The 22,515-nt window shown below is 44.4% G+C and overlaps 1 protein-coding gene across 2 annotated transcripts in view; it reads right to left on the reverse strand.

Moving 5' to 3' along the window:
• ABCC9 (ATP binding cassette subfamily C member 9) overlaps nt 1–20,999 on the reverse strand; it is a 141,704-nt gene extending 120,705 nt beyond the window's left edge. The window contains exons 1-4 of one of the 2 annotated variants that reach the window (XM_084811694.1): nt 20,899–20,999; nt 19,684–19,915; nt 6,639–6,800; nt 4,402–4,543 (exon numbers count right to left, since the gene is read on the reverse strand). In XM_084811694.1, the coding sequence (XP_084667820.1) occupies nt 4,402–4,543; nt 6,639–6,783 (287 nt within the window). In that variant the 5' untranslated portion in view covers nt 6,784–6,800; nt 19,684–19,915; nt 20,899–20,999. Of the gene's footprint in view, nt 1–4,401; nt 4,544–6,638; nt 6,801–19,683; nt 19,916–20,898 lie in introns of those variants that run through there. The other variant, XM_084811695.1, reaches the window with a different exon arrangement.
• Between the last annotated feature and the right edge of the window lie 1,516 nt (nt 21,000–22,515).

Below are 22,515 nucleotides of genomic sequence, written 5' to 3' on the forward strand. Positions count from 1 at the left end.
TAAGTTCAACTAGCCCCAGATGTGATGACGCAGCTAGCTCAAAGCCGAAAGAATGGCTAGCAGCCGACCGTGCTGGTGGTGAACAACGAATCTGATGTTCTAAAGATCAACATACCATAGGAACCTGGAATGTAAGATCTATGAGCCAGGGCAAATTGGATGTGGTTATTGGGGAGATGTCAAGATTAAATATAGACATTTTGGGTGTCAGTGAGTGAACTGAAATGGACTGGAATGGGCCACTTCACATCAGATGACCACCAGATCTACTACTGTGCAAGAGGACCACAGAAGAAATGGAGTAGCCTTCATAATTAATAATAAAGTGGCTAAAGCAGTGCTTCGATACAATCCAAAAGATGATAGAATTATCTCAATTCAAATTCAGGGTAAGCCATTTATCTTCACAGATGCTTAAGAAGCAGAAGTAGATCAGTTCTATGAGGATCTGCAGCACCTACTGGATAATATGCCAAAAAGAGATGTTATTTTCATTACAGGAGACTGGAATGCTAAGGTGGGTAGTCAAACGACACCTGGAATTACAGACAAGCATGGTCTGGGAGAACAAAATGAAGCAGGACATAGGCTGATAGAATTTTGCCAAGACAACTCACTATGCATAACAAACACTCTCTTCCAACAACCTAAAAGACGACTTTATACATGGACTTCACCAGATGGTCGACACCGAAAACAGATTGACTACATCCTTTGTAGCCAAAGGTGGCGGACATCTATGTGGTCGGTAAAAGCAAGACCTGGAGCTGACTGTAGTTCAGATCATGAACTTCTTATTGCACAATTTAGAATCAGACTAAAGAGAATAGGGAAGACCCACAGATCAGTTAGATATGAGCTCACTAATATTCCTAGTGAATATGCAGTGGAGGTGAAGAATTGATTTAAGGGACTAGATTTAGTAGATAGGGTCCCAGAAGAACTATGGACAGACGTTGGCAACATTGTTCAGGAGGCAGCAACAAAAAAGTCCCAAAGAAAAAGAAAACCAAGAAAGCAAGATGGCTGTCTGCTGAGACACTGGAAGTAGCCCAAGAAAGAAGGAAAACCAAAGGCAACAGTGATAGGGGGAGATATGCCCAATTAAATGCAAAATTCTAGAGGTTAACCAGAAGAGATAAGGAATTATTTTTAAACAAGCAATGCGCGGAAGTGGAAGAAGATAATAGAAGAGGAAGGACAAGAGACCTCTTCCAGAAAATTAGAAACATTGGAGGTAAATTCCAGGCAAAAATGGGTATGATCAACAACAAAGATGGCAAGGACCTAACAGAAGCAGAAGAGAGCAAGAAAAGGTGGAGATCAAGAAAAGAATATACGGAAGATCTGTACAGGAAGGATAATAATATCGGGGATAGATTTGATGGTGTGGTCAGTGAGTTAGAGCCAGACATCCTGAAGAGTGAGGTTGAATGGGCCTTAAGAAGCATTACTAATAACAAGGCAGCAGGAGATGACGGTATCCCAGCTGAACTGTTTAAAATCTTGCAAGATGATGCTGTCAAGGTGATGCATGCCATATGCCAGCAAATTTGGAAAACACAAGAATGGCCAACAGATTGGAAAAAATCAACTTATATCCCCATACCAAAAAAGGGAAACACTAAAGAATGTTCAAACTATCGAACAGTGGCACTTATTTCACATGCCAGTAAGGTAATGGTCAAGATCGTGCAAGATAGGCTCCAGCAATTCATGGAACGAGAATTGCCAGATGTACAAGCTGGGTTTCGAAAAGGCAGAGGAACTAGAGACCAAATTGCCAATATCCGCTGGATAATGGAGAAACCCAGGGAGTTTCAGAAAAGCATCTACTTCTGTTTTATTGACTATTCTAAAGCCTTTGACTGTGTGGATCATAACAAATTGTGGCAAGTTCTTGGTGGTATGGGGATACCAAGTCATCTTGTCTGCCTCCTGAGGAATCTGTATAACAAACAAGTAGCAACGGTAAGAACAGACCATGGAACAATGGACTGGTTTAAGACTGGGAAAGGAGTACGGCAGGGTTGTATACTCTCACCCTACCAATTCAACCTGTATGCAGAACACATCATGCGGTGTGCTGGGCTTGATGAAGCCAAGGTTGGAGTTAAAATTGCTGGAAGAAACATTAACAATCTCAGATATGCAGATGATACCACTTTGATGGCTGAAAGCGAGGAGGAGCTGAGGAACCTCCTGACGAAGGTGAAAGAAGAAAGTGCAAAAGCTGGGTTGCAGTCAAACCTCAAAAAAAACCAAGATTATGGCAACCAGCTTGATTGATAACTGGCAAATAGAGGGAGAAAACGTGGAGGCAGTGGCAGACTTTGCCTTTCTAGGTGCAAAGATTACTGCAGATGCTGACTGCAGCCAGGAAATCAGAAGACGTTTACTTCTTGGGAGGACAGCAATGACAAATCTTGATAAAATAGTGAAGAGCAGAGACATCACACTGACAACAAAGGTCCGTGTAGTTAAAGCAATGGTATTCCCCATAGTAACCTATGGCTGCGAGAGCTGGACCATAAGGAAGGCTGAGTGAAGGAAGATAGATGCTTTTGAACTGTGGTGTTGGCGGAAAATTCTGAGAGTGCCTTGGACTCCAGGACATAAAGCCAGACTGCTCACTTGAGGGAATTATATTAAAGGTGAAACTGAAGTACTTTGGCCACATAATGAGAAGACAAGATACCCTGGAGAAGATGCTGATGCTAGGGAAAGTAGAAGGCAAAAGGAAGAGGGGCCGACCAAGGGCAAGATGGATGGATGATATTCTGGAGGTGACGGACTCGACCTCGGGGGAGCTGGGGGTGGCGACGGCCGACAGGAAGCTCTGGCGTGGGCCGGCACATGAAGTCATGAAGAGTTGGAAGCGACTGAATGAATAAACAAAGCATTAAGAATGGACGAATTCATCTATATACAGTCCATGTCAGTTTTGCATGCATTCAATCTGTTCAATTTCTGTATCAGTCTGGTAACTTAAAGAACAAACAAACCAAAAACATAAGCGTGCATACGAAATTTATTTCTGTATACAACTTTCTCTAATATATGCAATTTATGCAATTTTCCCTAATATACGTATTTTTGTGTATTTTGAGCTGAGAACTACACTGCAAAATGATGAGAACTATGCATTCCAAAGGATAACTGTGTTCCAATCTGCATATTAGACCAGGAAGTTCGAATTAGGCCAGTTTGTTTAAAAATGCGGACCAAACAAAATTCTCCCCCATTTCCTAGGCAGCACTAGGGATGGCGGAGAATTTCTCCCCGAATCTTCAGGGGGCTGAGTGCCAACGCGTTCGGCCCCCCGAAATCGGCGGTGAAATTCTCCGCCACCCCCCCGCCACCCCCTGGGATGGGACTTACCTTTGGCGAATGTCCTTCCCGGCGGCGGGTCCCGGTGGCGGTTCGTCGGCCTTTCGTCGGGGGCGGGGGCGGCAGCCGGTCTTCCGACCGGCTGCCGCCGCTGCCATTACAAAGTGTAAAAAAAACCCCAAACCCCGTGATAGGCTACGTAACGATTAACGTACCCTATCACGGCTAGATTTCCAAAGTCAGCCGTGATAGGTTACGTAAATCGTTACGTAGCCTATCTCACGGGTCACTTTGAAAAAAAAAAGCGCGTATGCAAATGGCGGCGCTCTATGGGCGCCGCCATTTGCATTCCTTATTTGGTCCCGGTAGTCTACGTAAAGATTTACGTAGACTACACTGTAGTCTACATAAAGATTTATGTAGACTACCGGGACCAAATAAGGAACGCAAATGGCGGCGCCCATAGAGCGCCGCCATTTGCGTACGCACTTTTTTTTTTTTCCTAAGTCACCTGTGATAGGCTACGTAACGATTTACGTAGCCTATCACGGCTGACTTTGGAAATCTAGCCATGATAGGCTACGTTAATCATTACATAGCCTATCACGGGGTTTTTTTGTTTTTGTTTTACACTTTATTTCGCGGCCGGGGAGACGGGGCGCTTCTCCCCGGCCTGAATTTCGGCCGGGCGAGGCGGGAAGCCTCCCCCCCGGCCTGAATTTCGGCCGGGCGAGGCGGGACGCCTCCCCCCCCTCGCCTGAACTTCAGGGGGAGAAGCGAAGCGCCTCCCCCCCACCGCGAAGCACCCCTGCGAAAAGGTAAGTGACTTTCGTACATCCCTAGGCAGCACACAAAATGAACCACCTGTTGTCCGCATTTCATCTTGTCATCAACTGCAGCGGGGAAGACGAAGGTTAAATACAATCACAATGCAACCTTTGGATGCAAAGATGCTTTTGAAGGAGAAGGAAGTCATGACCCTTTGAAAAATGCTTGGAGTTCATGAACAGCTTTGCGTTACACAGTTAGCAAGGCTTTTTTGTTGTTGTTGTTCCGGTCCTAAACACTTACGTATCTGAAACTATGCCCTCTCCTATTTCACAGACATGCACAAACAGGAGGGTGAATGTTAGGATCCATCGCAGATTGTGTCCAGGGAAGTGTAGCCACGTGTTATGATGGATCTGAACTTTTGAGCTTTGGCTTCCCCATCCTGAAAGCAAAGAATATAACAAATCAGCATTGGAAGGCAGTGCTTGCGGCACAGGTACTACTAATTCATGCACTTACATCCCAGTTCTCCATCAGAATATTCAGAACCGTTTACATAGGGCTTAACCAAAACCTGACCGAAGTTCGCCATGATTTCTAAGGTTTGGCCAAGCTGACATTACCAGCCTCCTTTTTAAAAGAACAAAACCCCATTATGGGAGCTAGTGATGCTTGTGAAGCAGTCAGTTACACTGGATATGCATATATGTGAAATATCCCTTTTTAAATCCTGTCACCTGCAGGAGGGAGGTTAACATAAGAACATCAGAAGAGCCCTGATGGATCAGACCAAGGGTCCATCTAGTCCAGCATTTTGTTCACACAGTGGCCAACCAGCTTCTGACCAGGAACCCACAAGAGGACATGATTGCAACAGCACTGTCCCACTCATGTTCCCCAGAAACTGGTGTACATAGGTTCACTGCCTCTGGAACTGGAGGCAGCACATAGCCATCAAGACTAGTATCCATGCCTTCTCCTCCATGAATTTGTCCAATCCCACTTTAAAGCCTTCCAAATTGGTGGCCATCACTACACCTTGTGGAAGTTAACTATGCACTGTTTAACTATGCACTGTGTGAAGAAGTAGTTCTTTTTATGGATGTATGGACTGTGTAAAATCCATTCTATCTGTGTTTCGTGGATTGTCAGGTGCCTTTTGTTCTGCAGTCCACCCATTCATGGAATTGATTTTTTTTCATTCCTGAATTTGTGCAAATGTGCACTTGTGAAAATGCGCAACTGTGAAAATGCACACCTGCGCCCCAAAATGCACAAAATCCCCCCAAATGTGCATGCTCATGCTTTTGTCTATGGGGAAATCCGCATTTTTGGCCTTTTTTTTATTTCTTGCATATTTTTTATGATGAAATTTGCGCAAAATCGGGGAAGTTAGAAAAACCGCCCGCAAGTCAGCAGAATCTGTTGGAGCGGGGAGAAGCTGGTCCATTGCAGAATCCACCAGTTGGAGTCATCAAAATCCAAACTCATTTTGTTCTGTTGTGGATTTCTCTGACATTCCTACTTCCTTTTATCTGTCCTGAATCCCCCACCAATCAGCTTCATGGGATGACCCCATTGGGTTCTAGTATTTTGAGAGAGGGAGAAAGATGTCTCCCTATCCACTTTCTCCAAATTAGGCATAATTTTGTACACCTCTGCCTCCCCTTACCCTCCTTTCTTCCAAGCTAAACAATCCCAGATAGTGTTACTTCCTGATAGTCACAAGGACCAGCCAGTCAGTAGTTGCACATATGGCTTCTGCTAAAAACAAGAAGAACTGATTTCCCGATTCTCTGGGGAAGGTTGTACCTCAGCCAAAAAGGGGTGAGTGTGGATCCACAATTGGCTGCCTCACTGCTCAATCTATGTACAACTACATACAGCCTTACTTTATAAAGTACCATGGACATTGACAGTACTTAATAATAACAACAACAACACATAAGACCTCCAGCAAAATGTTGCGGTATCTCCTCATCCCCTAGCAGGAGTGCTTCTGTTCAGGGTTCCAGCCTGTGAGCCATTCCCTCCTCTGGGATACTCTATTCCATCCTCCTCCCAGTGACACGCAACATTATGTGGCTACTGAGCATGCTCAGTCCTCATTGGGCTGTTCATGGCGCATCTTCCCCTAGGTTGCTTTTTTAAAGAAGGTTTTTGTACTTCTGCAGATCTCAGGGTTCTCCTGGTTCTGCTGATACCTCTCTCTTGTTTGTCTTTGGCACTGTTTTGGCTCCATTTCTATCGACACTCACCACCTGCATTAGAGGGGGTGATAATAATCAGAATGCGACATTGTTTGGCCCATAACATGGGTTAACGTGGTGCAGAATTCCGGTTTGTTTGTTTTAAAATAGTGCGTATACACTTAAAATAGTGCAAATACAGCATGGACCACAAGCTTCAGAAGTGTGTGTGTTTGAAGTAGTTTATGCATGTTATCTGAGGGAATATCATAAGTATTTTTAAAAGAAATGCTATAAGCAACAATGAAGATATTAGCAGGGCCAGAACCTGGAAGCTGGATTACTTACCGATGAACAATATAGGAAAGGTGATAAATAATAGGAAAACATGAGGGACCAAGTTGAGGGCATCCAGAAAGCAGACATTCCTTAAGAAGCCAGCACTGATGTTATAGGCAGAAGGGTTGTCGTTACCACAGAATGCAACCTTCATTGCTTCCACTGAGACAGCTGCGCTACCAAAAGCAAGACAAACAACAACAACGTGTGATAAAACCAGTGAAAGTTTATTTTATGTTTTTCCTTAGCCAAACAAAACAGTCTTTGATTCAGCTAGCAAACCCAATCATCCTTTAATAAGACTGGAGGAGTCTCTGGGAACAAGACCTACAAGGAGCAGTACCAACTTGTTTACCTACATGGGTATAATTCTAGAGCGTAGTGGAAATTTCTCAGAAGATATTTTTTTGAGGACATTTCTGAGGAATTTCTTTATCACCCCCCCCCCCCCTCAGTCTTTGCCATTTTTAGTAGCAGCTGCCATTCCACTTGTCACAGAATGATGTTAAGCTTGGGCCATTGAGGGAATGCAAAATGGCTGCTAGGCGGCCAACCTAGTTGCTGCTGCTGGCAGGAAAAATACACCTTGGGGACGGTGGGTGGGTCGGGGGGGGGGCAGAAGAAGCTATGTTGCTGCTGCACAGCTCCACCCCAAGAACTTGTTGGAGAATTTCTCCTCCCCTGGAAAATATTCTTCAAAATTGTACCCCCAATTTTGCAGCCTGAAAAAAAGGGGGGGGGACTGGGAAGGCCATTTTCGCTCAACTCTAAAAGTATCCTCTTCAGCTTTTAAGGTGTGGAGTTATATGGCCTTTATTTATTAACAAGTCCAGTATTCCCCAAACTTGTAATAGCTGTTGAGGCACGCTTTTTTGATCTGAATTACAATGGACACACACTTCCACCTCAAGCATGAAAGAGGAAGGACTCTGTGGCTGCAGAGAACCTCCGTGTGTCTGCGTGACTGTGCGATTAGGAGGCACGTCCAGAGCGGAAAAAACCATGCAGAAAGGCAACAGGCAACCTCCTGACTTGAATGAACGAATCACACCTGAAGACCTGCCTCCGGCAGAAGTTGATTGGTAGGGTGCAAGGCCAGAGCAGTCAATCATATAGAGCCACAATGGAGCCAAGCAACCTCCCCTGTTGGAGGGTACTTTGGCCTCACAAGAAACTTGGGTCCGGCCCTACCGTTAGGCAGAGTGAGGTGGCTGTCTCAGGCAGTGGATTTTGGGGTGTGTGAGAGGCAGCAGTAGCAGCCCCCAGGCCTTTGTCCTGAACCTGAAATAAACAAACAAACCTGCCCCCTGTTGGAAGACAGAGCCGTGCGTGCTTTATGGTCTGACCAGCACCCACTAAGCCTTCTGCCCTCAAGTGCCGTGGAGGATGCTATCTTGTCACCACTGTTGAAATAAGATTCAGCTGCCAGTCCAGTTAGGTTCTGTACACGCAATGGGGGAGAGGGGGACCCTCCATCTTGTTTCATTCAGGCAGCAAAATCTCTTAGGCCTGCCTGAGGAAACTGTAATTATGTAGTCAATTCATTTCTCGCAGCACCCTAGCATTTCTTGCTGCAAGAAATGCTAGGGTGCTGCAAGAATTTTTTTTGTGTGTGTGGTTTATATCCTGCCCTTCCTCACAAGGAGCCCAGGGCAGCTAAGAGGGTGCCTTCTTCCTGACATTCCACATAAAAAAGCTGACCGGACAGGCAGTTGGATCTTACTTCAACACTCGTGACGGGACAGCATCCTCTGTTGCACCTCAGGGCAGCAGGTTAGATTAGAGGGTGTAGGGTTGGTCGTGCTGCACACGCAACTGTGTCCCCCAGCACTTTGCCGCTGCTACCCAGCATCTGTAGCCAGAGGCAGGTGCTTCACTCTGCCTACTGGTAGGGCTGGCCCTGTTGGTAGGAAGCAAGGCCAAAGCAAACCACACAGACAGACAATGGGCACACTGTTTGGGAATTATTGATTAAGTGTAATCCTAAGCACATTTACTCAGAAGTAAGCTCCACTCTGTACAATGGGCTTGCGCCTGGTAAATGTGTTTAGAATGGCAACCTTACAGCCCAGTCTTATACACATTGACTCAGAGAAGTAAGTCCCATTGAGGTCAAGAAGGCTTGCTCCCAGACAAGAGGGTATAGGATGCAACTTTTGTATATTACTCTTACTTTTGTATATTTTTATTTATAGTTTTTAACTGTATAAGTTTTTAATGTTGTGAAGCCGGCTTGAGTCTTACTATTGGGAAAAAGGCGGGATATACATTATTGTTGTTATTGTTATTTTATGCCTCCACATAGCTGCCACCCATCCTGACTGGTGAATACACCAAGAGATTGCCTAGGATTGCAGAGGTAGTTTATTGCAGCCTTCCCCAATGTGCCACTCTCCAGAGGTGTCAGTACAATGCCCATGATCCCCAGCTGTCAGGCATGCTTGCAGGGGATGATGGGAATTATAGTCCAACAATCTGGAGAACACCAGGTTGGGGAAGGCTCATCTATTGCTAGAATAGACAGGGTTTTCCTCTTTTGACCCAGTTAAGCTCAACATAACTTGACGATGCAGAAACATTTCCCTCTCACTTGAGGAGGAATATTTGCTAAAGACTCCCTTCCTGACCGAGCAGAAACATTTTCTTCCTCTTGTCAGAGAAGGATGCCACAACAAGACACCTCCTGCGGTTGTCTGGGCACACCCACGTATCCCATTACAGGAGAGTAAAGGATAGCACTGGGACTTTTGACATGTTTCCTTATCCCTCATGTTCAGCCAGCAGCCCTGCTAAAATAGAACCTCTTGGGAGTTTGGGTTCCCGGCACTGTTTAAAGAGTCAAGTTGGAAGCAATCAACCACTCACTACAGGAGGCAGGCAAGACTTCAGAACTGTTACACGGGCTGCAGTTGAAGAGTGGAGTGCGGATAGGACAGAACAACTTTAATGGCCTAGTGCCTTTGTACTGAAACCCAATGCCTGAGCTTGTGCCAGCTGTATTTCTCTCTGTGTGAATGTGTGTGTTATGCCAGAGATTTGAAGGAAGTTGAGAAATGGGATCACTGATTGTGGTGTAAATACATTCACCCAAATTTCACCTCTAGTCAATAGGAGTGCTTCCAGCTGAGGCATTTATTGTGCAATCGCCTTGTCGGGTTCACAGAATATATTACGTGGGGGCCCAGACCATGTCATCTTCCACTTGTAACCTTCCCATGTTTTCCCATTGCATCTTCCATCTTTTTTCTTTACACACACACACATATCCTTTATGGAGGAAAAGACAGAATAGCTGCAAAATATTTTTTGACTGCTAGTACTAGAAGCCCTGGATCTGGAATCTGGAAGCACCCCAACTCTTGCAGGTTTGTCTATTGTTTGCTTGCACTGGAATATTTAGCATCACACTTCTGTGACTTTTCAGGCCAAAGGAACTCCCAGAACAGCTTACAGCAAATGGAAAACAAAACATGACATCTGAGCTGAAATGATGACTCATTCCTGCTCCCCCCAGGTCACTGGTGGCAAAAATGAGGGGAGGGATTTTCAGGGAATATGAAAGTTAAGAGAGGGGCTTGTCAGCTGCCATTTCGCTGGGAACATAACAGATTTTAAAAGCCTGAGCACAGGAAACGGTCTTCGCTTGACCCCCAAGAGACATGCAAGTTGGCACCAGGACCCAATCTACACGAGCGATTTAGTGTGGAAGGAGAGCAGTTTGACATCGCTGCCAATCCTCAGGGCATCAGCAGCTCCCCACTTGAAAAGCTGCATTTTCAGAAGGTCCTTTTACTCCATAGTACTCCAGCTCCCAGGTGGTTCAGCTGCAGTGTGCCACATCCCTCCACATTAAATCCTGGACGTGCCTCTGTGACGTGGCTGTGACCTGGCAGTGATGTCAAGGGGTGGGGCCACCCCTCTCCCCCCTCTCCCCCCCTCTCCCCCCCTCTCCCCCCCATTCACTCTTTCGCCAGTCAAAGTAACTAGCCTGCCTTTTCAATTCATAAATGCGCTGCAGCGCTGTTTCTGCCATTCACAACTGCACAGTTGTTGCTCCCCCCATTCACTCTTTCTCCACTGGGAGTACCTAGCCTGCCTTTTCAATTTATACATTTTGAATTTAATATGACCCAGATTAATTTTTTTCTGAGGCCGCCAGGTTGGGGATCAAATTTGCCAAACGGTGCCAGTGGATGCCATATTGGGGAAGTAACTGGTTGTCTCCTCTCGCATATCACTGAGGACAGAAAGAGGGAAGCGAGCCTGTTGTTTCAATGGGCTTGCCTTTCTCATTCATAAAAGTGCTGTAGCACTGTTTTGGGGCTTCAGAATTGTGAATTTGTTGCTTTCACCTTTCAGAGTATCCAGCCTTTATCTCCCATTCATAAAAGTGTGGTCCAGAGGAGGAAGCCCTCTCTCATTGGTGGAGCAACATCTATGGGGTTGATGACATTCACTTCTAGTAGCAGGACTCTGCCCACTCAGCTCCAAAGTAAGGCAATTTCAACTGTAGTCTGACCTTTCAAAAGCGGGTTTTTAGGTACTGTTTACTTAGCTTTCCTTAAGAAAGCTAAGAACATAAGAAGAGCCACGCTGGATCAGACCAAGTATCCATCCAGTCTAGCGTTCTGTTCACACAGTGGCCAACCAGCTGTCGACTAGGAACCCACTAGCAGGACATGAGCGCAACAGCACCCTCCCCCCCCCATGTTCCCCAGCAACTGGTGTACATAGGGTCACTCCTGGTAATTGAGGTAGCACATAGCCATCCAGACTAGTAGCCACTGACAGCTTTTTCCAGCAGGAATTTCTCCAACCCCCTTTTAAAGCCATCCAAATTGGCGGCCATCACTACATCCTGTGGTAGTTAGTTCCATAGTTTAACTATGCGCTGTGTGAAGAAGGACTTCCTTTTATCTGTCCTGAATTTCCCATCAATCAGCTTCATAGAATGACCCTGGGTTCTAGTATTTTGAGAGAAGAGACCAATGTCTCCCTATCCACATTCTCCACACCATGCATAATTTTGTACACCTCTATCATGTCTCCCCTTACCCTCCTTTTTTCCAAGCTAAACAATCGCAGCTGTGGTAATCTTTCATAGGGGAGACACTCTAGCCCCTTGATCATTTTAGTTGCCGTTTTCTGCATTTTTTCCAGCTCTACAAAATCTTTTTTTTTTAAGTGTGGTGACCAGAACTGTACACAGTATTCCAAGTGTGGCTGCACCATAGATTTGTATAAGGGCAATATGATATTAGCAGTTTTATTCTCAATTCCTTTCCTAATTATGCCTAACATGAAATTTGCCTTTTTTACAGTGGCCGCACACTGAGCTAACATCTTCATTGAGCTGTCCACCACAACCCCAAGATCTCTTTCCTGGTCGGTCACTGCTAGCTCAGATCCCATCAGGGTATACTTGAAGTTGGGATTTTTTGCCCCATTCTTGCTTTGTGTGCCGCTGATGGACCAAAGCCAATTTCATGAAAATTCGGATAATCCCCCAATGTGCTTCTCATTCCATTTTCATGTAGATTCCCCCAAGCCTCCCTGAGGAGAGTATACCAACCCTGGGTTGCCACAACCAAAAATGCCATGTACCCAGGCACCATTTTCCCATCTCTGAAAGCAGAGGGGTCCATAGGGTTTGATCTTCTTATTTGGGAAAGTTTGTGTGGAGGACGTGAAGATTAGGGCAGCCAGAACTCGAACCATTTAGCATTGATCCAACCAACCTCCTTGTCCAGAGGCTGAAATATGACCAAAAAAAAAATATATGTGTAACCCGGGAAGTAATGCCCCTCTCAAAGCACTTTCACCTTCTTTAAAATTATCATCTTGTCATGAGCCTTAAAAAAACCAAAAACACTTTTCATACTATATCTAGAGTAGCCAATTTTTAAAGTGGCTATGCACTTATGCATTTAAGCCAAATACATGGCATTTAACAGGTAAAGCTTTTCCTATTACGTTATCTCTTTGCCAGGAAAAGCTTGGTCCCCTTGACATCTGTGTGACTATCTGCTGTTAAAAGCACAGGAGCAAGGCTGATACATGCATTCCCAAAGTGCAAAATAGAATCTATATCATAGAATAGTAGGGTTGGAAGGGGCCGATAAGACCATCAAGTCCAATATTTGACAGGTATCTTATTTATTTTTATTATTTACCCCCCACTTTTCTGCCCACTAGCTGCCACCCAACTGTTGATAGCATTCAATTTTATTTATTTATGTATTCATTCATTCATTCATTCATTTGGTGTGTGATCCAACTTCCGCACCATTATGTCCGAATGCTTTGTAAAATAGGCAGCAGCCATCCATCATGATGGCATGTTGGCAAATGGCAAACAACAGGATGTAAGTGCAGAACAGACATGCTGGAGATCTTCTGGATAAGACCTTCTACATATCAAAATACATTTTAAAAGCATCTCTCTCTCTCTCTCTCCCCCCCCCCTCTTTCTCTCTTTCTCTGCAACACAACTACACATTTGGTCACAATTAATACACACATGTAAGGGGCAATGTGAACCATGAAAATCGGAAGGCCCCCTTGCAATGACAATTATTAGTCATGAAGATTGACCCTGGGGTGCCTAAAAATAAACTTGCAGCCATTCATCATTTGCCTTGTTGCCCGTGGGAGAAGTGGGATTTATTGTCCTGTAATGAAGCCTGTTCTATAGGCATGCAGTCCTCAAACTAGAAACTGAAATCACAGCCCTTCCTATGATTATTTTAGCTTTGCTGTTTTAAATCTGTATTTTAAATCTCTGCATTGCTGCTAGGTTTTATTCTGGTTGTATTGTTATATTGTGGTTTTAATGCTTTTATATTTTATATTGTTTTATAAACTATATTGTTTTATAAACTATATTGTTTTATATTTTATGTTGTTTTATATTTTATGTTGTTTGTGCTTTTTGGTTTTAATTTTTGTGAACCGCCCAGAGAGCTTCGGCTACTGGGTGGTATAGAAATGAAATGAATAAATAAATAAACAATCCAGCAACTATAGTTGCCACTTTTTTCTTTTGTTTAAATTGCCTACTCCTCCTGTGCCTTAAAGAATCAAACCATACACCATATTAAACATGTAGCTGTGTGTGTGTTTTCCCCTCTATTCAGAACAGAAGTAAGTGTCGGAGACCCAATCCAGATGGAGATTGCAGTGTGTGTGGGAGGGCAGGTTTAATCTTTCCCTCCCCAGCTGCAACGGTCCCAGAATCATCCATGTGGCAGTTAGAGATTGTAAAACCTCCCACTGGAGCCAATTAGCATATTGGCATATTGGAGAGGGGGGTAAGGGAGGGGATCACAGCTGAGGAGGGAAGAGTTAAACGCGCACACACACACACACACACACACACACACAGTGGTCATAAGCAGGAGGGGGAACCCTTGCACATGCATTTGAGTCGAGAAAAAATACATAGGGAGCTACAAAATACATGTTTAACATAATGTGTCGTTTGATCCTAAGAGCAGCCTGAAAGCAGAGCTAGTAATCACAAATAGAAGGGTTCAAGGAGGTGGTTATATGGTGGCCAGGTGTCCTACTTTATGAGGACAGTCCTCCATTTGAAAGGCTCTCCAGTCCAGGTCCAGGTGAAAGACAAAGAACCATAATAAAGGAGAGCAGCAGGGACCTTAAAGTTGTTCATCAACAGTTAGTAGCACTTGGACAGCAGACTGAGCAGGCACAGGTCACAGCCTTCTGCACTATGGTGAGATACACTGAATTTCTATTTAAATTATAGCCATTATTTCTAAATTTGCATCTATACATATAAATTAGCACAAGCAAACATTGTATGTAAATGTGTGTCCTCTTTTTGGATGATATGTAAATGGCCTCCCTAGTGGCTAACAACCCTCCCATCTATATTTTGTCCATTCAGCTCCTTCCCCAATACCCTTACAAGGCCCTAAACACACATCAGAGTGTAGTAAAAACTTGTCCTATGCTACAGCCTAGTTCTCACTGAGTTGGAAAACCTGTGTCTGGGATCTACCACTCCAGCCTGGAGGCAGAATTTTATCTAACTGAATGCTCCTCCGTACAAAAAATCCCTCCATGTAGTAGAAAATAAGCATCTTCGTCACAAGGCTAGGCTAGGATCCTTCTCCCTGACATCATAGTTTTCTACATGCAGGTATTTTTATTTATTGCAGGAAAATTCAACCGTGTGAGCCCCCGCTTGCAGCATGCAGTGGTACAGCCCAGACATAGTTTCACCATCCCATCTGCTGTTTGTGAGAACTAGTCGGTGCAGCTTTTCCTGGCATCATAGGATCACAAGAAGTTGCCTTATACCGAGTCAGGCAATTGGTCCATCTAGCCCAGTATTGTTGACACTGACTGGCAGCATCTCTCCAGGGTTTCAGCAGGCAGGGGTTTTTCCAGCCCTACCTGGAGGTGCCAGGGATTGAACATGGGACATTCTGCACGCAAAGCAGGCACTCTACCACCGAGCCACAGCCCCTCCCTGGCATGGATAGGAAGGACTTACAAAAAAGGTTCACCAGCTCAATTCCTGAGTGTGCCAGGCTGATATTAAAGACACAAAGCAAGCCCCGCCCCCAAAAAAGATGAACACTCTAGATGGGCGGAGAAAGGATGAAATATGGATTTGGAGGGTATCCAGAATGAGAAAATGATAATCATAGAATCATAGCTCAATGCAGGAATCCAAGTCAAAGCATCCCTGACAGATGGCTGTCCAGCCTCATTTTGAATGCCTCCAGTGTGGGAGAGCCCACCACCTCCCTAGGTAATAGGTTCCATCGTTGTACTGCTCTAACAGTCAGGAAGTTTTGCCTGATGTTCAGCTGGAATCTGGCTTCCCGTAACTTGAGCCCATTATTCCGTGTCCTTCACTCTGGGATGATCGAGAAGAGATCCTAAGCACCTATCTGTGGCACCCAAAATAGCCATGGAGGATAATGCCATCAATGGTGAAATATAACCTCCAGTACTGGAGGCTGTGTGTGTCTGAATACCAGGTAAGGTGGCCACTTATGATTTGCCAAAAAAAAAGAAGACAAAAGGGGACATCGATTTGCATAAAATTGTACATGCTAATTTATATGTATAGCTGCGAATTTGGAAATCATTATAATTTAAATAGAAATACAGTGCAGCTCACCATGGCATGGATGACTGTGACCAGCTGAATTGTGCTTAGTCTGCTGTCCACGTGCTGTTGATCGGCAACTTCAAGGCCCAGCTCTTCCTTCTGATGGTTCTTAATCTTTAAACCAAAACTGGACTGGACAGCCCTTCAAACAGAAGACGCCTTCAAAATAGACAAGAGTCCTCTGGCAGCCTTTTAAATAGAGGATTGTTATCTGTAAAAGAGGACACCTGGCCACCCTAAGTTGCTGGGGAACACAAGTGGGAAAGTGCTACTATGCTACTAAGCTTCGTGGGCTTCCCATGGACATCTGGTTGGCCACTGTGGGAAAGTGGTACTGCAGCAGATAGATAGGTCTTTAGTCTAATCCTGCATGTCTCTTCTTATGTTCATAACTTGCCCTTTCTGAGGTTCTCACGAACAAGTTGATGGACTTCCCGGATTTCATAATGCTCACTTAACAATTAAAAGCACAGTTTTAGTTTGCTGCAGCACAGCATATAATCCTACTATAAACACTACAAGAAGCATTCCACATTACGCTAAAAATATCCAATGTCAGAAAAGTGAAGATATTGTAACAACCATTTAGCGATGAAGGCATGGCAAGGCGATGTTCACAAAGAACACCACAGAACCTTCAAGAAAGAATTGATTCTCGAAAGACCGGGGGGGATGATCTCTAAGGCATAGGACAGTAGAAAAAAACAGTGAATTATTTTAATTTCTAACAAACTATATTCAAAGTTGATAACCAAATCTAGAGAGTGTCAGAAATGTAATAGGAAGTCATGCGATATTGTTAAATCTAATGCATTTTCTCTATTCACAGATACTATTTTTCAGTTTTCCTTGCGTGCTGATGTACAGGGCAAGCCTTCCCATGAGCGACAGGGCTCAGGCAGCAGATTGGGATGGGTGGTAGATTGCACCCCCCCTCATCCGCCACCCAGGGGGCCGCCCACTGCTACCATGATGAGCTGATTTCCCTGGCTGGCTGCAGCTGCTGCCGCCACCACCACTTGCCTGCCTGCTGCTACAGCATTGCCACAGTAGGAAAATGGCCAATGGAGCTCTCTGGAGAGCCTGCCAGTTCCAGTGCCTTGCTCTGAGGGGTCCTTCCTCAGAGCAAAGCATTTTGGGTAAGATGGCCATGGAGATGCAGCACCATTGCTGCAATGGTGGCAAATACTGTTTAGGAAGCTAAGAGCTGTGCTGGATCAGATGAAAGGCCTGTCTAGTCCAGCATTCTGTTCCCATGGTGGCCAACCAGATGCCATGGGGAACCCCACAAGTACAACATAGCGCCCTCCCTCTTGTGTTCTCCAGCAAGTGGTATACAGAGACATGGTGCCCCCTGGAAGTATCGGTAGCCATGGAAAGCCTTGTTCTCATGAATAGTCTTATTATCCATAAAGTTTAAAGTTACTTTACACTGTATTTGCCACTATTGTGGCAAAGCGATGGCGGTGTAGGCACTCTCTGTGGACACCTTACCCAAAATGTCCCAGTCTGAAGGAGGACCCCTCAAAATGTGGCACTGATGATTGCCTACACTGCTAATGCTGCACAAGGGGGGAAAGCCGGAGGAGAAGGAGGAGGCGTGTCCTGCCATATCAGCTGGGATGACGTTTTGCGCCAGTCCTACTGATGCATTTGTAACCCCTGAGAAAATGGCTTACAGCAATTTGTGTCACTTGCTGTATGTAATGTTTGTATTTCTCTTATGTGTCCTGTGTAATTTTTGGATTTTAAACCCAATATATACACTCACTACAAAGATCAGAACATATTAATATCTTGTTTTTTGTACTCTACTATGTTGCCATGGTATTGAGAGCCAGTCTGGTGTGGTGGTTAGAATGCAGGATTGGGGAGACCTGAGTTCAAATTCTCACTCAGCTGTGAAGCTTACTGGGTGAGACTGGCTCAGTCACCATCTCTCATCTTAACCTACCACACAGGGTTGTTGTAAGGATAAAAGACAGGTGAAGCATCAACGCTGCCTTGACATCCTTGAACAAAAAATGTAATGCCATAAATACATAGTAACGATCTACTTTCTGCAATCCTACATTTAATCTAAGGTTTTATGGTGAATGTGTTCAGTAGACGTTTACAGCAGTCTTCTCCAAGCTGGTGCCCTTCTCCAGCCAGTGTAGCTGAGAGTCATAGTCTAACACATCTGGAATGCACCAGGTTGGGGAAGGATTATTTACAAGACTTATGTCTTTCGCTAATACGTGTTTGTTTGTTTTTTAATTCATCACATTTATCACATCTAGAAAGCCTTGTGTTCTTTTCCAAGTATGTAGTTTAAAAAATATATATATTATCACATTTGTATCCTGCCCTTCCTCCAAGGAATCCAAGGCATATACCATTTTATCCTCAGAAGAACCCTGCAAGGTAGGTTAGAGTAAGAGATAACTGTCTTGCCCAGGACCACACAACACGGTACATCACAATTCGAAACCATGTTCCAGCAACCGGAGTCCAACTATTAGCTATTTCACATTGGTTCCCTGTGCTTTGATTTCTCCTACCTAGCTCTCTGTTCTTTTTATTCTGCTACTGATCATTCATTATCAAAAGATAAATCATAGGGACTAAGGTGAAACCTAACGAAGAGTAAGCTTGCAATCCTACACACTTACCTAGAAGTAAGTCCCACTAAGCATAGTGGGGCTCACTTCTGAGTAAACATGCCAAGGATTGCACTGTTAAATTCGAAAATCAATGCGTTTACTTGGGTGCAGTTTAAGACAAGGTTTGCCTCTTTTTTTATTTGCTAATGCAAACTTTTTCTTAATAACGTCTAACTTTTTTTAACACAACCCAAGTACCTCATTGTTATCTGTTTAGAGGCCTGATTAAATACTATTTCTCAGCTTAACAATTTGCATTTTCTGATAAATAATTCCATAGAGGTTATATACTACTCCGGATAATTTAAATCTGACAGTTCTAGATATTATTTCAGGCACAAATATCATAAACTAGTCTATCCATCCCCACTCAACAAGCATTAACAGTTTACTCTTAATGTACATGTCCAAAATCTCCTGAAATGGATGCAAAAAAACACATTGGATTGGATTTGGATCCAGACGTAGTAATACTTCCAAGCAGTATGACTAGGTCTGGATCCAACCCATGGTTTCTCCTTTCACGGATTTCTCTGAAGTTGGGATCATGCTCCTCAGACTTAAATAACCTAGGACATGATCCTGCCAAAACTGAGCTCTCTTGCTGATTTCAGTGAAAGAGGTGAAATGTGTGTTGACGCCATTGCCATTGATATCAACAGTTAAAGCCTGCAACTGCAATATTATGTATGTATACTCACTAAGGACTGAGTCCTATTGAAACAAGTGGGTCTTACTTCCAAGTAAACATGCTTAGGATAGTGCTGTGAATGTGCTTAATGTCTTTGGTTGGATTGTGCCATAGCTAGATAGAGATAGTTAATGTATCTAGTGGAACTGCTCATAAAAATACAGAATTACAACCACAGTTGCATCGTTGCTTAATATGACACTACAAAGCAACATTTTCAGCTATATAAATAGCCCCTTTGCTTCTTTTTCTTTCTTTAAAAACAGGCTTTTAATATAACCACTTGTGGTTATACTCTCCAGTGCTATCACGCTACACTGAAAAGTTATTGTGATAACTGAAGAAGAAGAAGAAATTTCCCCCAGTCTAAGCAATACAGGATGGCAAAGTTATCCGTACAGAGCTGGTGAAGAAAATGCCAAAATAATTTTCAGTGTCAAAGCTAGAAAAGTATAAAGCCAGGGTGAGGGGGTAGATACTTTTTGTCCCATAAGGTATAAGGGAGAGGAGCAAAAGGGTTAGTAGAGATTGCTTTTTCAAGCCCAGATCAAACTTTGCAGAGTGCCTTACCTTCACAGACACCCCCCCACACACACTGGAATGAATACTTCTCCCGGTGTGACAGATACCATTCAGACGACAGCGATCGATCTGCTCCACTAGAAGAAGCCGACACAAGACCCAGAGTGGATTATTTTTAGGCTGATGATGGGAAGATCAGCTGCTGCTGCCTCCTATCGGGTTTCTGAAGTGTACAGATTCTTCTGGACTTTCTCACACATGCACTCAAGAGGGCAGGAAACTGGGGAGAGACAAGCAAACTAAAATCTCCGTTTGTTTTTTTAATATTTATTTTAATGATTTCTTTGGGGTTTCCCTCTTTTGCACACCAAAAGGTACACAAGGCGGCTGAAACCCCTCCAGAGCTTAACTGCTCCAGGCAGAAGTGTGCCCTCTCCCTGTTTTGGCAAGGCTCTTTGCACCTTTAAAAGCTTCACGACAGTTAGATATCTACCTGGTGAATCTGGGGGAAGAAGTCATAAGCTGTGGACTAGCTGTCAACACAGCTGTTAAAACAGGAGTGCAGAACCTCTTTCAGCCAGAGGAGAAGCTCTCGGGGGCCACGTTCCACTGGTGGGTGGGGCCAAAAATGCCAGTAACTAAGCCTTAGGGGAGGCGTTTCAACCTTTTGGAAAAGGGGGGAAACTGCACAAAACCCGGGAAACCATCCAGTGATCTGTGGTTAGAGGAACGGGGTGGGGGAAGGGGGCATAGCGTTCTAAGGGTAAAATCCAACATAAGTCCTACTTAAAGTAGACCCATTGAAAAGTAGACCTATCTACTTTTCAGTACTTAAAAGTACTTAAAGTAGACTCATTGAAAAGTAGACCTATCTACTTTTCAGTACTTAGAAGTACTTAAAGTAGACCCACAATTACTTAAGTCCCATTCATTTCAGTGGGTCTACTCTAAGTAGGACTTCTGTTGGATTCTACCCTGAGGAACCCTGGAGGGCTGGATTGGGACCCCTTGGCCTGAGGTTCTGTACCCCAGTGTTAAAGGCATAGAAGCACAGCTAAAGGGCAAAAAAGTGGCAATGGTATTTCAAGGCCACCTTGGTTAACCACTACAAACTACATCATATTTGCATTTATTCAGCAGTAACTCCGCATTTTCCAGTGGGGCTTATTTCATAGTATGGCCCAATGAAAATAGCCCCTGGTGCAAGCTGCTATATGGCCCAGGAGGGAAGCAGGTGTTGCCCCCAATGTGTAGCATACATACAAAGTTGACACGGTCCCATGCTTGGTGGCCACTGCTGAGCATTCACTCCGCCAGACGCAGGCTTCCCTCTGTGTAGTGTGTGGAACTGCTGTTAGCAGATGCTGAAAATTCAAAGCAAATTTTTTTTAAAAGCAGTTCTTGTTATTAAACAATAATTAAATACGAAAACTCATATAGCTGGGAAACAGGGAGGCAGAGCACCAAAAAGTGAAACACACACACACAATACCTAAAATGGAGAAGGAATGCCTCAGGCTGGTGCTCAAAGTCAGCATTATACATTTTTAAAGAAATAAAGAAATAAAAATAGTAAACAAACCCCTTCCACTTTTGTTGCCCCAGCTGATGGATGTAGACATGGTGGGAGCCCCACCTTAGCAATTTTTCTTGGGGAGGGCACAAATTAAGAACATAAGAAGAGCCATGCTGGATCAGACCAAGGGTCATTCTGTTCCCACAGTGGCCAACCAGCTGCCCACAGGAAACTCACAAGCAGGACATGAGTGCAACAGCACCCTCCTGTCCATGTTCCCTAGCAACTGGTGTATATAGGCTCACTGCCTCTGGTACTGGAGGTAGCACATAGCCATCAAGACTAGTAGCCACTGATAGCCTTCTCCTCCAGGAATTTGTCCAACCCCCTTTTAAAGCCATCCAAATTGGTGGCCATCACTACATGTTGTGGTAGCAGGTTCCAGAGTTTAACTATGCGCTGTGTGAAGAAGTCCCTCCTTTTATCTGTCCTGAACCTCCCACCAATCAGCTTCATAGGATGACCTATGTTATTCTTGTTAACTTTCTGGGAGCAGTGGCAGGAGCAGCTTTTTTCCCCTTGTAATTTTAAAACCTTTTATTTCCTGCCATCACATGGGGTGATGTTTCTCCTCCTAGGAGCCATCTCCCCCTTCCCCACCCTAGCAATGGCATAATGCTGGGGTGGGCAACTTGTGGCCCTCCGAATGTTTTGGCCTACAACTCCCATGAATCCTCACCATTGGCTGTTCTGGCTAGGGCTGATGGGAGTTGTAGGCCGAAACATCTGGAGGGTTAAAAAGGCCCCTCTTGGCCTAATGGAACGGTACTACATCGTATCATAGCGGTGTCCCAGGGGTGTTGTGTGTGTGTGTGGCGGGGGAGAGAGATGGCAGCCCCCACAGCCCTGTAAAATTAAATTTTGAAAAGTAAGATGTTTAATGTGTATACTTGAAATCATAAAATGAGAATGGGCCATATATACATATCATACAGGTAAGGTGGCCATATGCCCTAGTTTAGAGGACAGTTGTCTATCTGAAAGGCTATATGGGTACAGTCCTCTTTCTGAAGCCATATTCTATTTGAAGAGCTGCCCAGCTTAAACATAAAGACCCTTCAAAAGGGAGAACAGGCAGCAGCCTTGAAATTGCCCATTAACAGTTAGCATCTGGACAGAAGACTGAGGAGGCACACAGGTCACCTGGTCATAATCTTCCTCACTTTGGTGAGATGCATTATATTTCTATTCAAGGACAGTAATTATTTCTAAATTTACCTAGGGAACAATCCTATGCATATTTAGACAGAAAAAGTCCTACGATTCCCAGGGTCCAGGCAGCCAGCCAGCTGTACTGACTGCAG

This window comes from Heloderma suspectum, chromosome 7, assembly GCF_057233095.1.
Source record: "Heloderma suspectum isolate Gila_16-S chromosome 7, 16-S_ref, whole genome shotgun sequence".
NCBI classification, from domain to species: Eukaryota; Metazoa; Chordata; class Lepidosauria; order Squamata; family Helodermatidae; genus Heloderma; species Heloderma suspectum.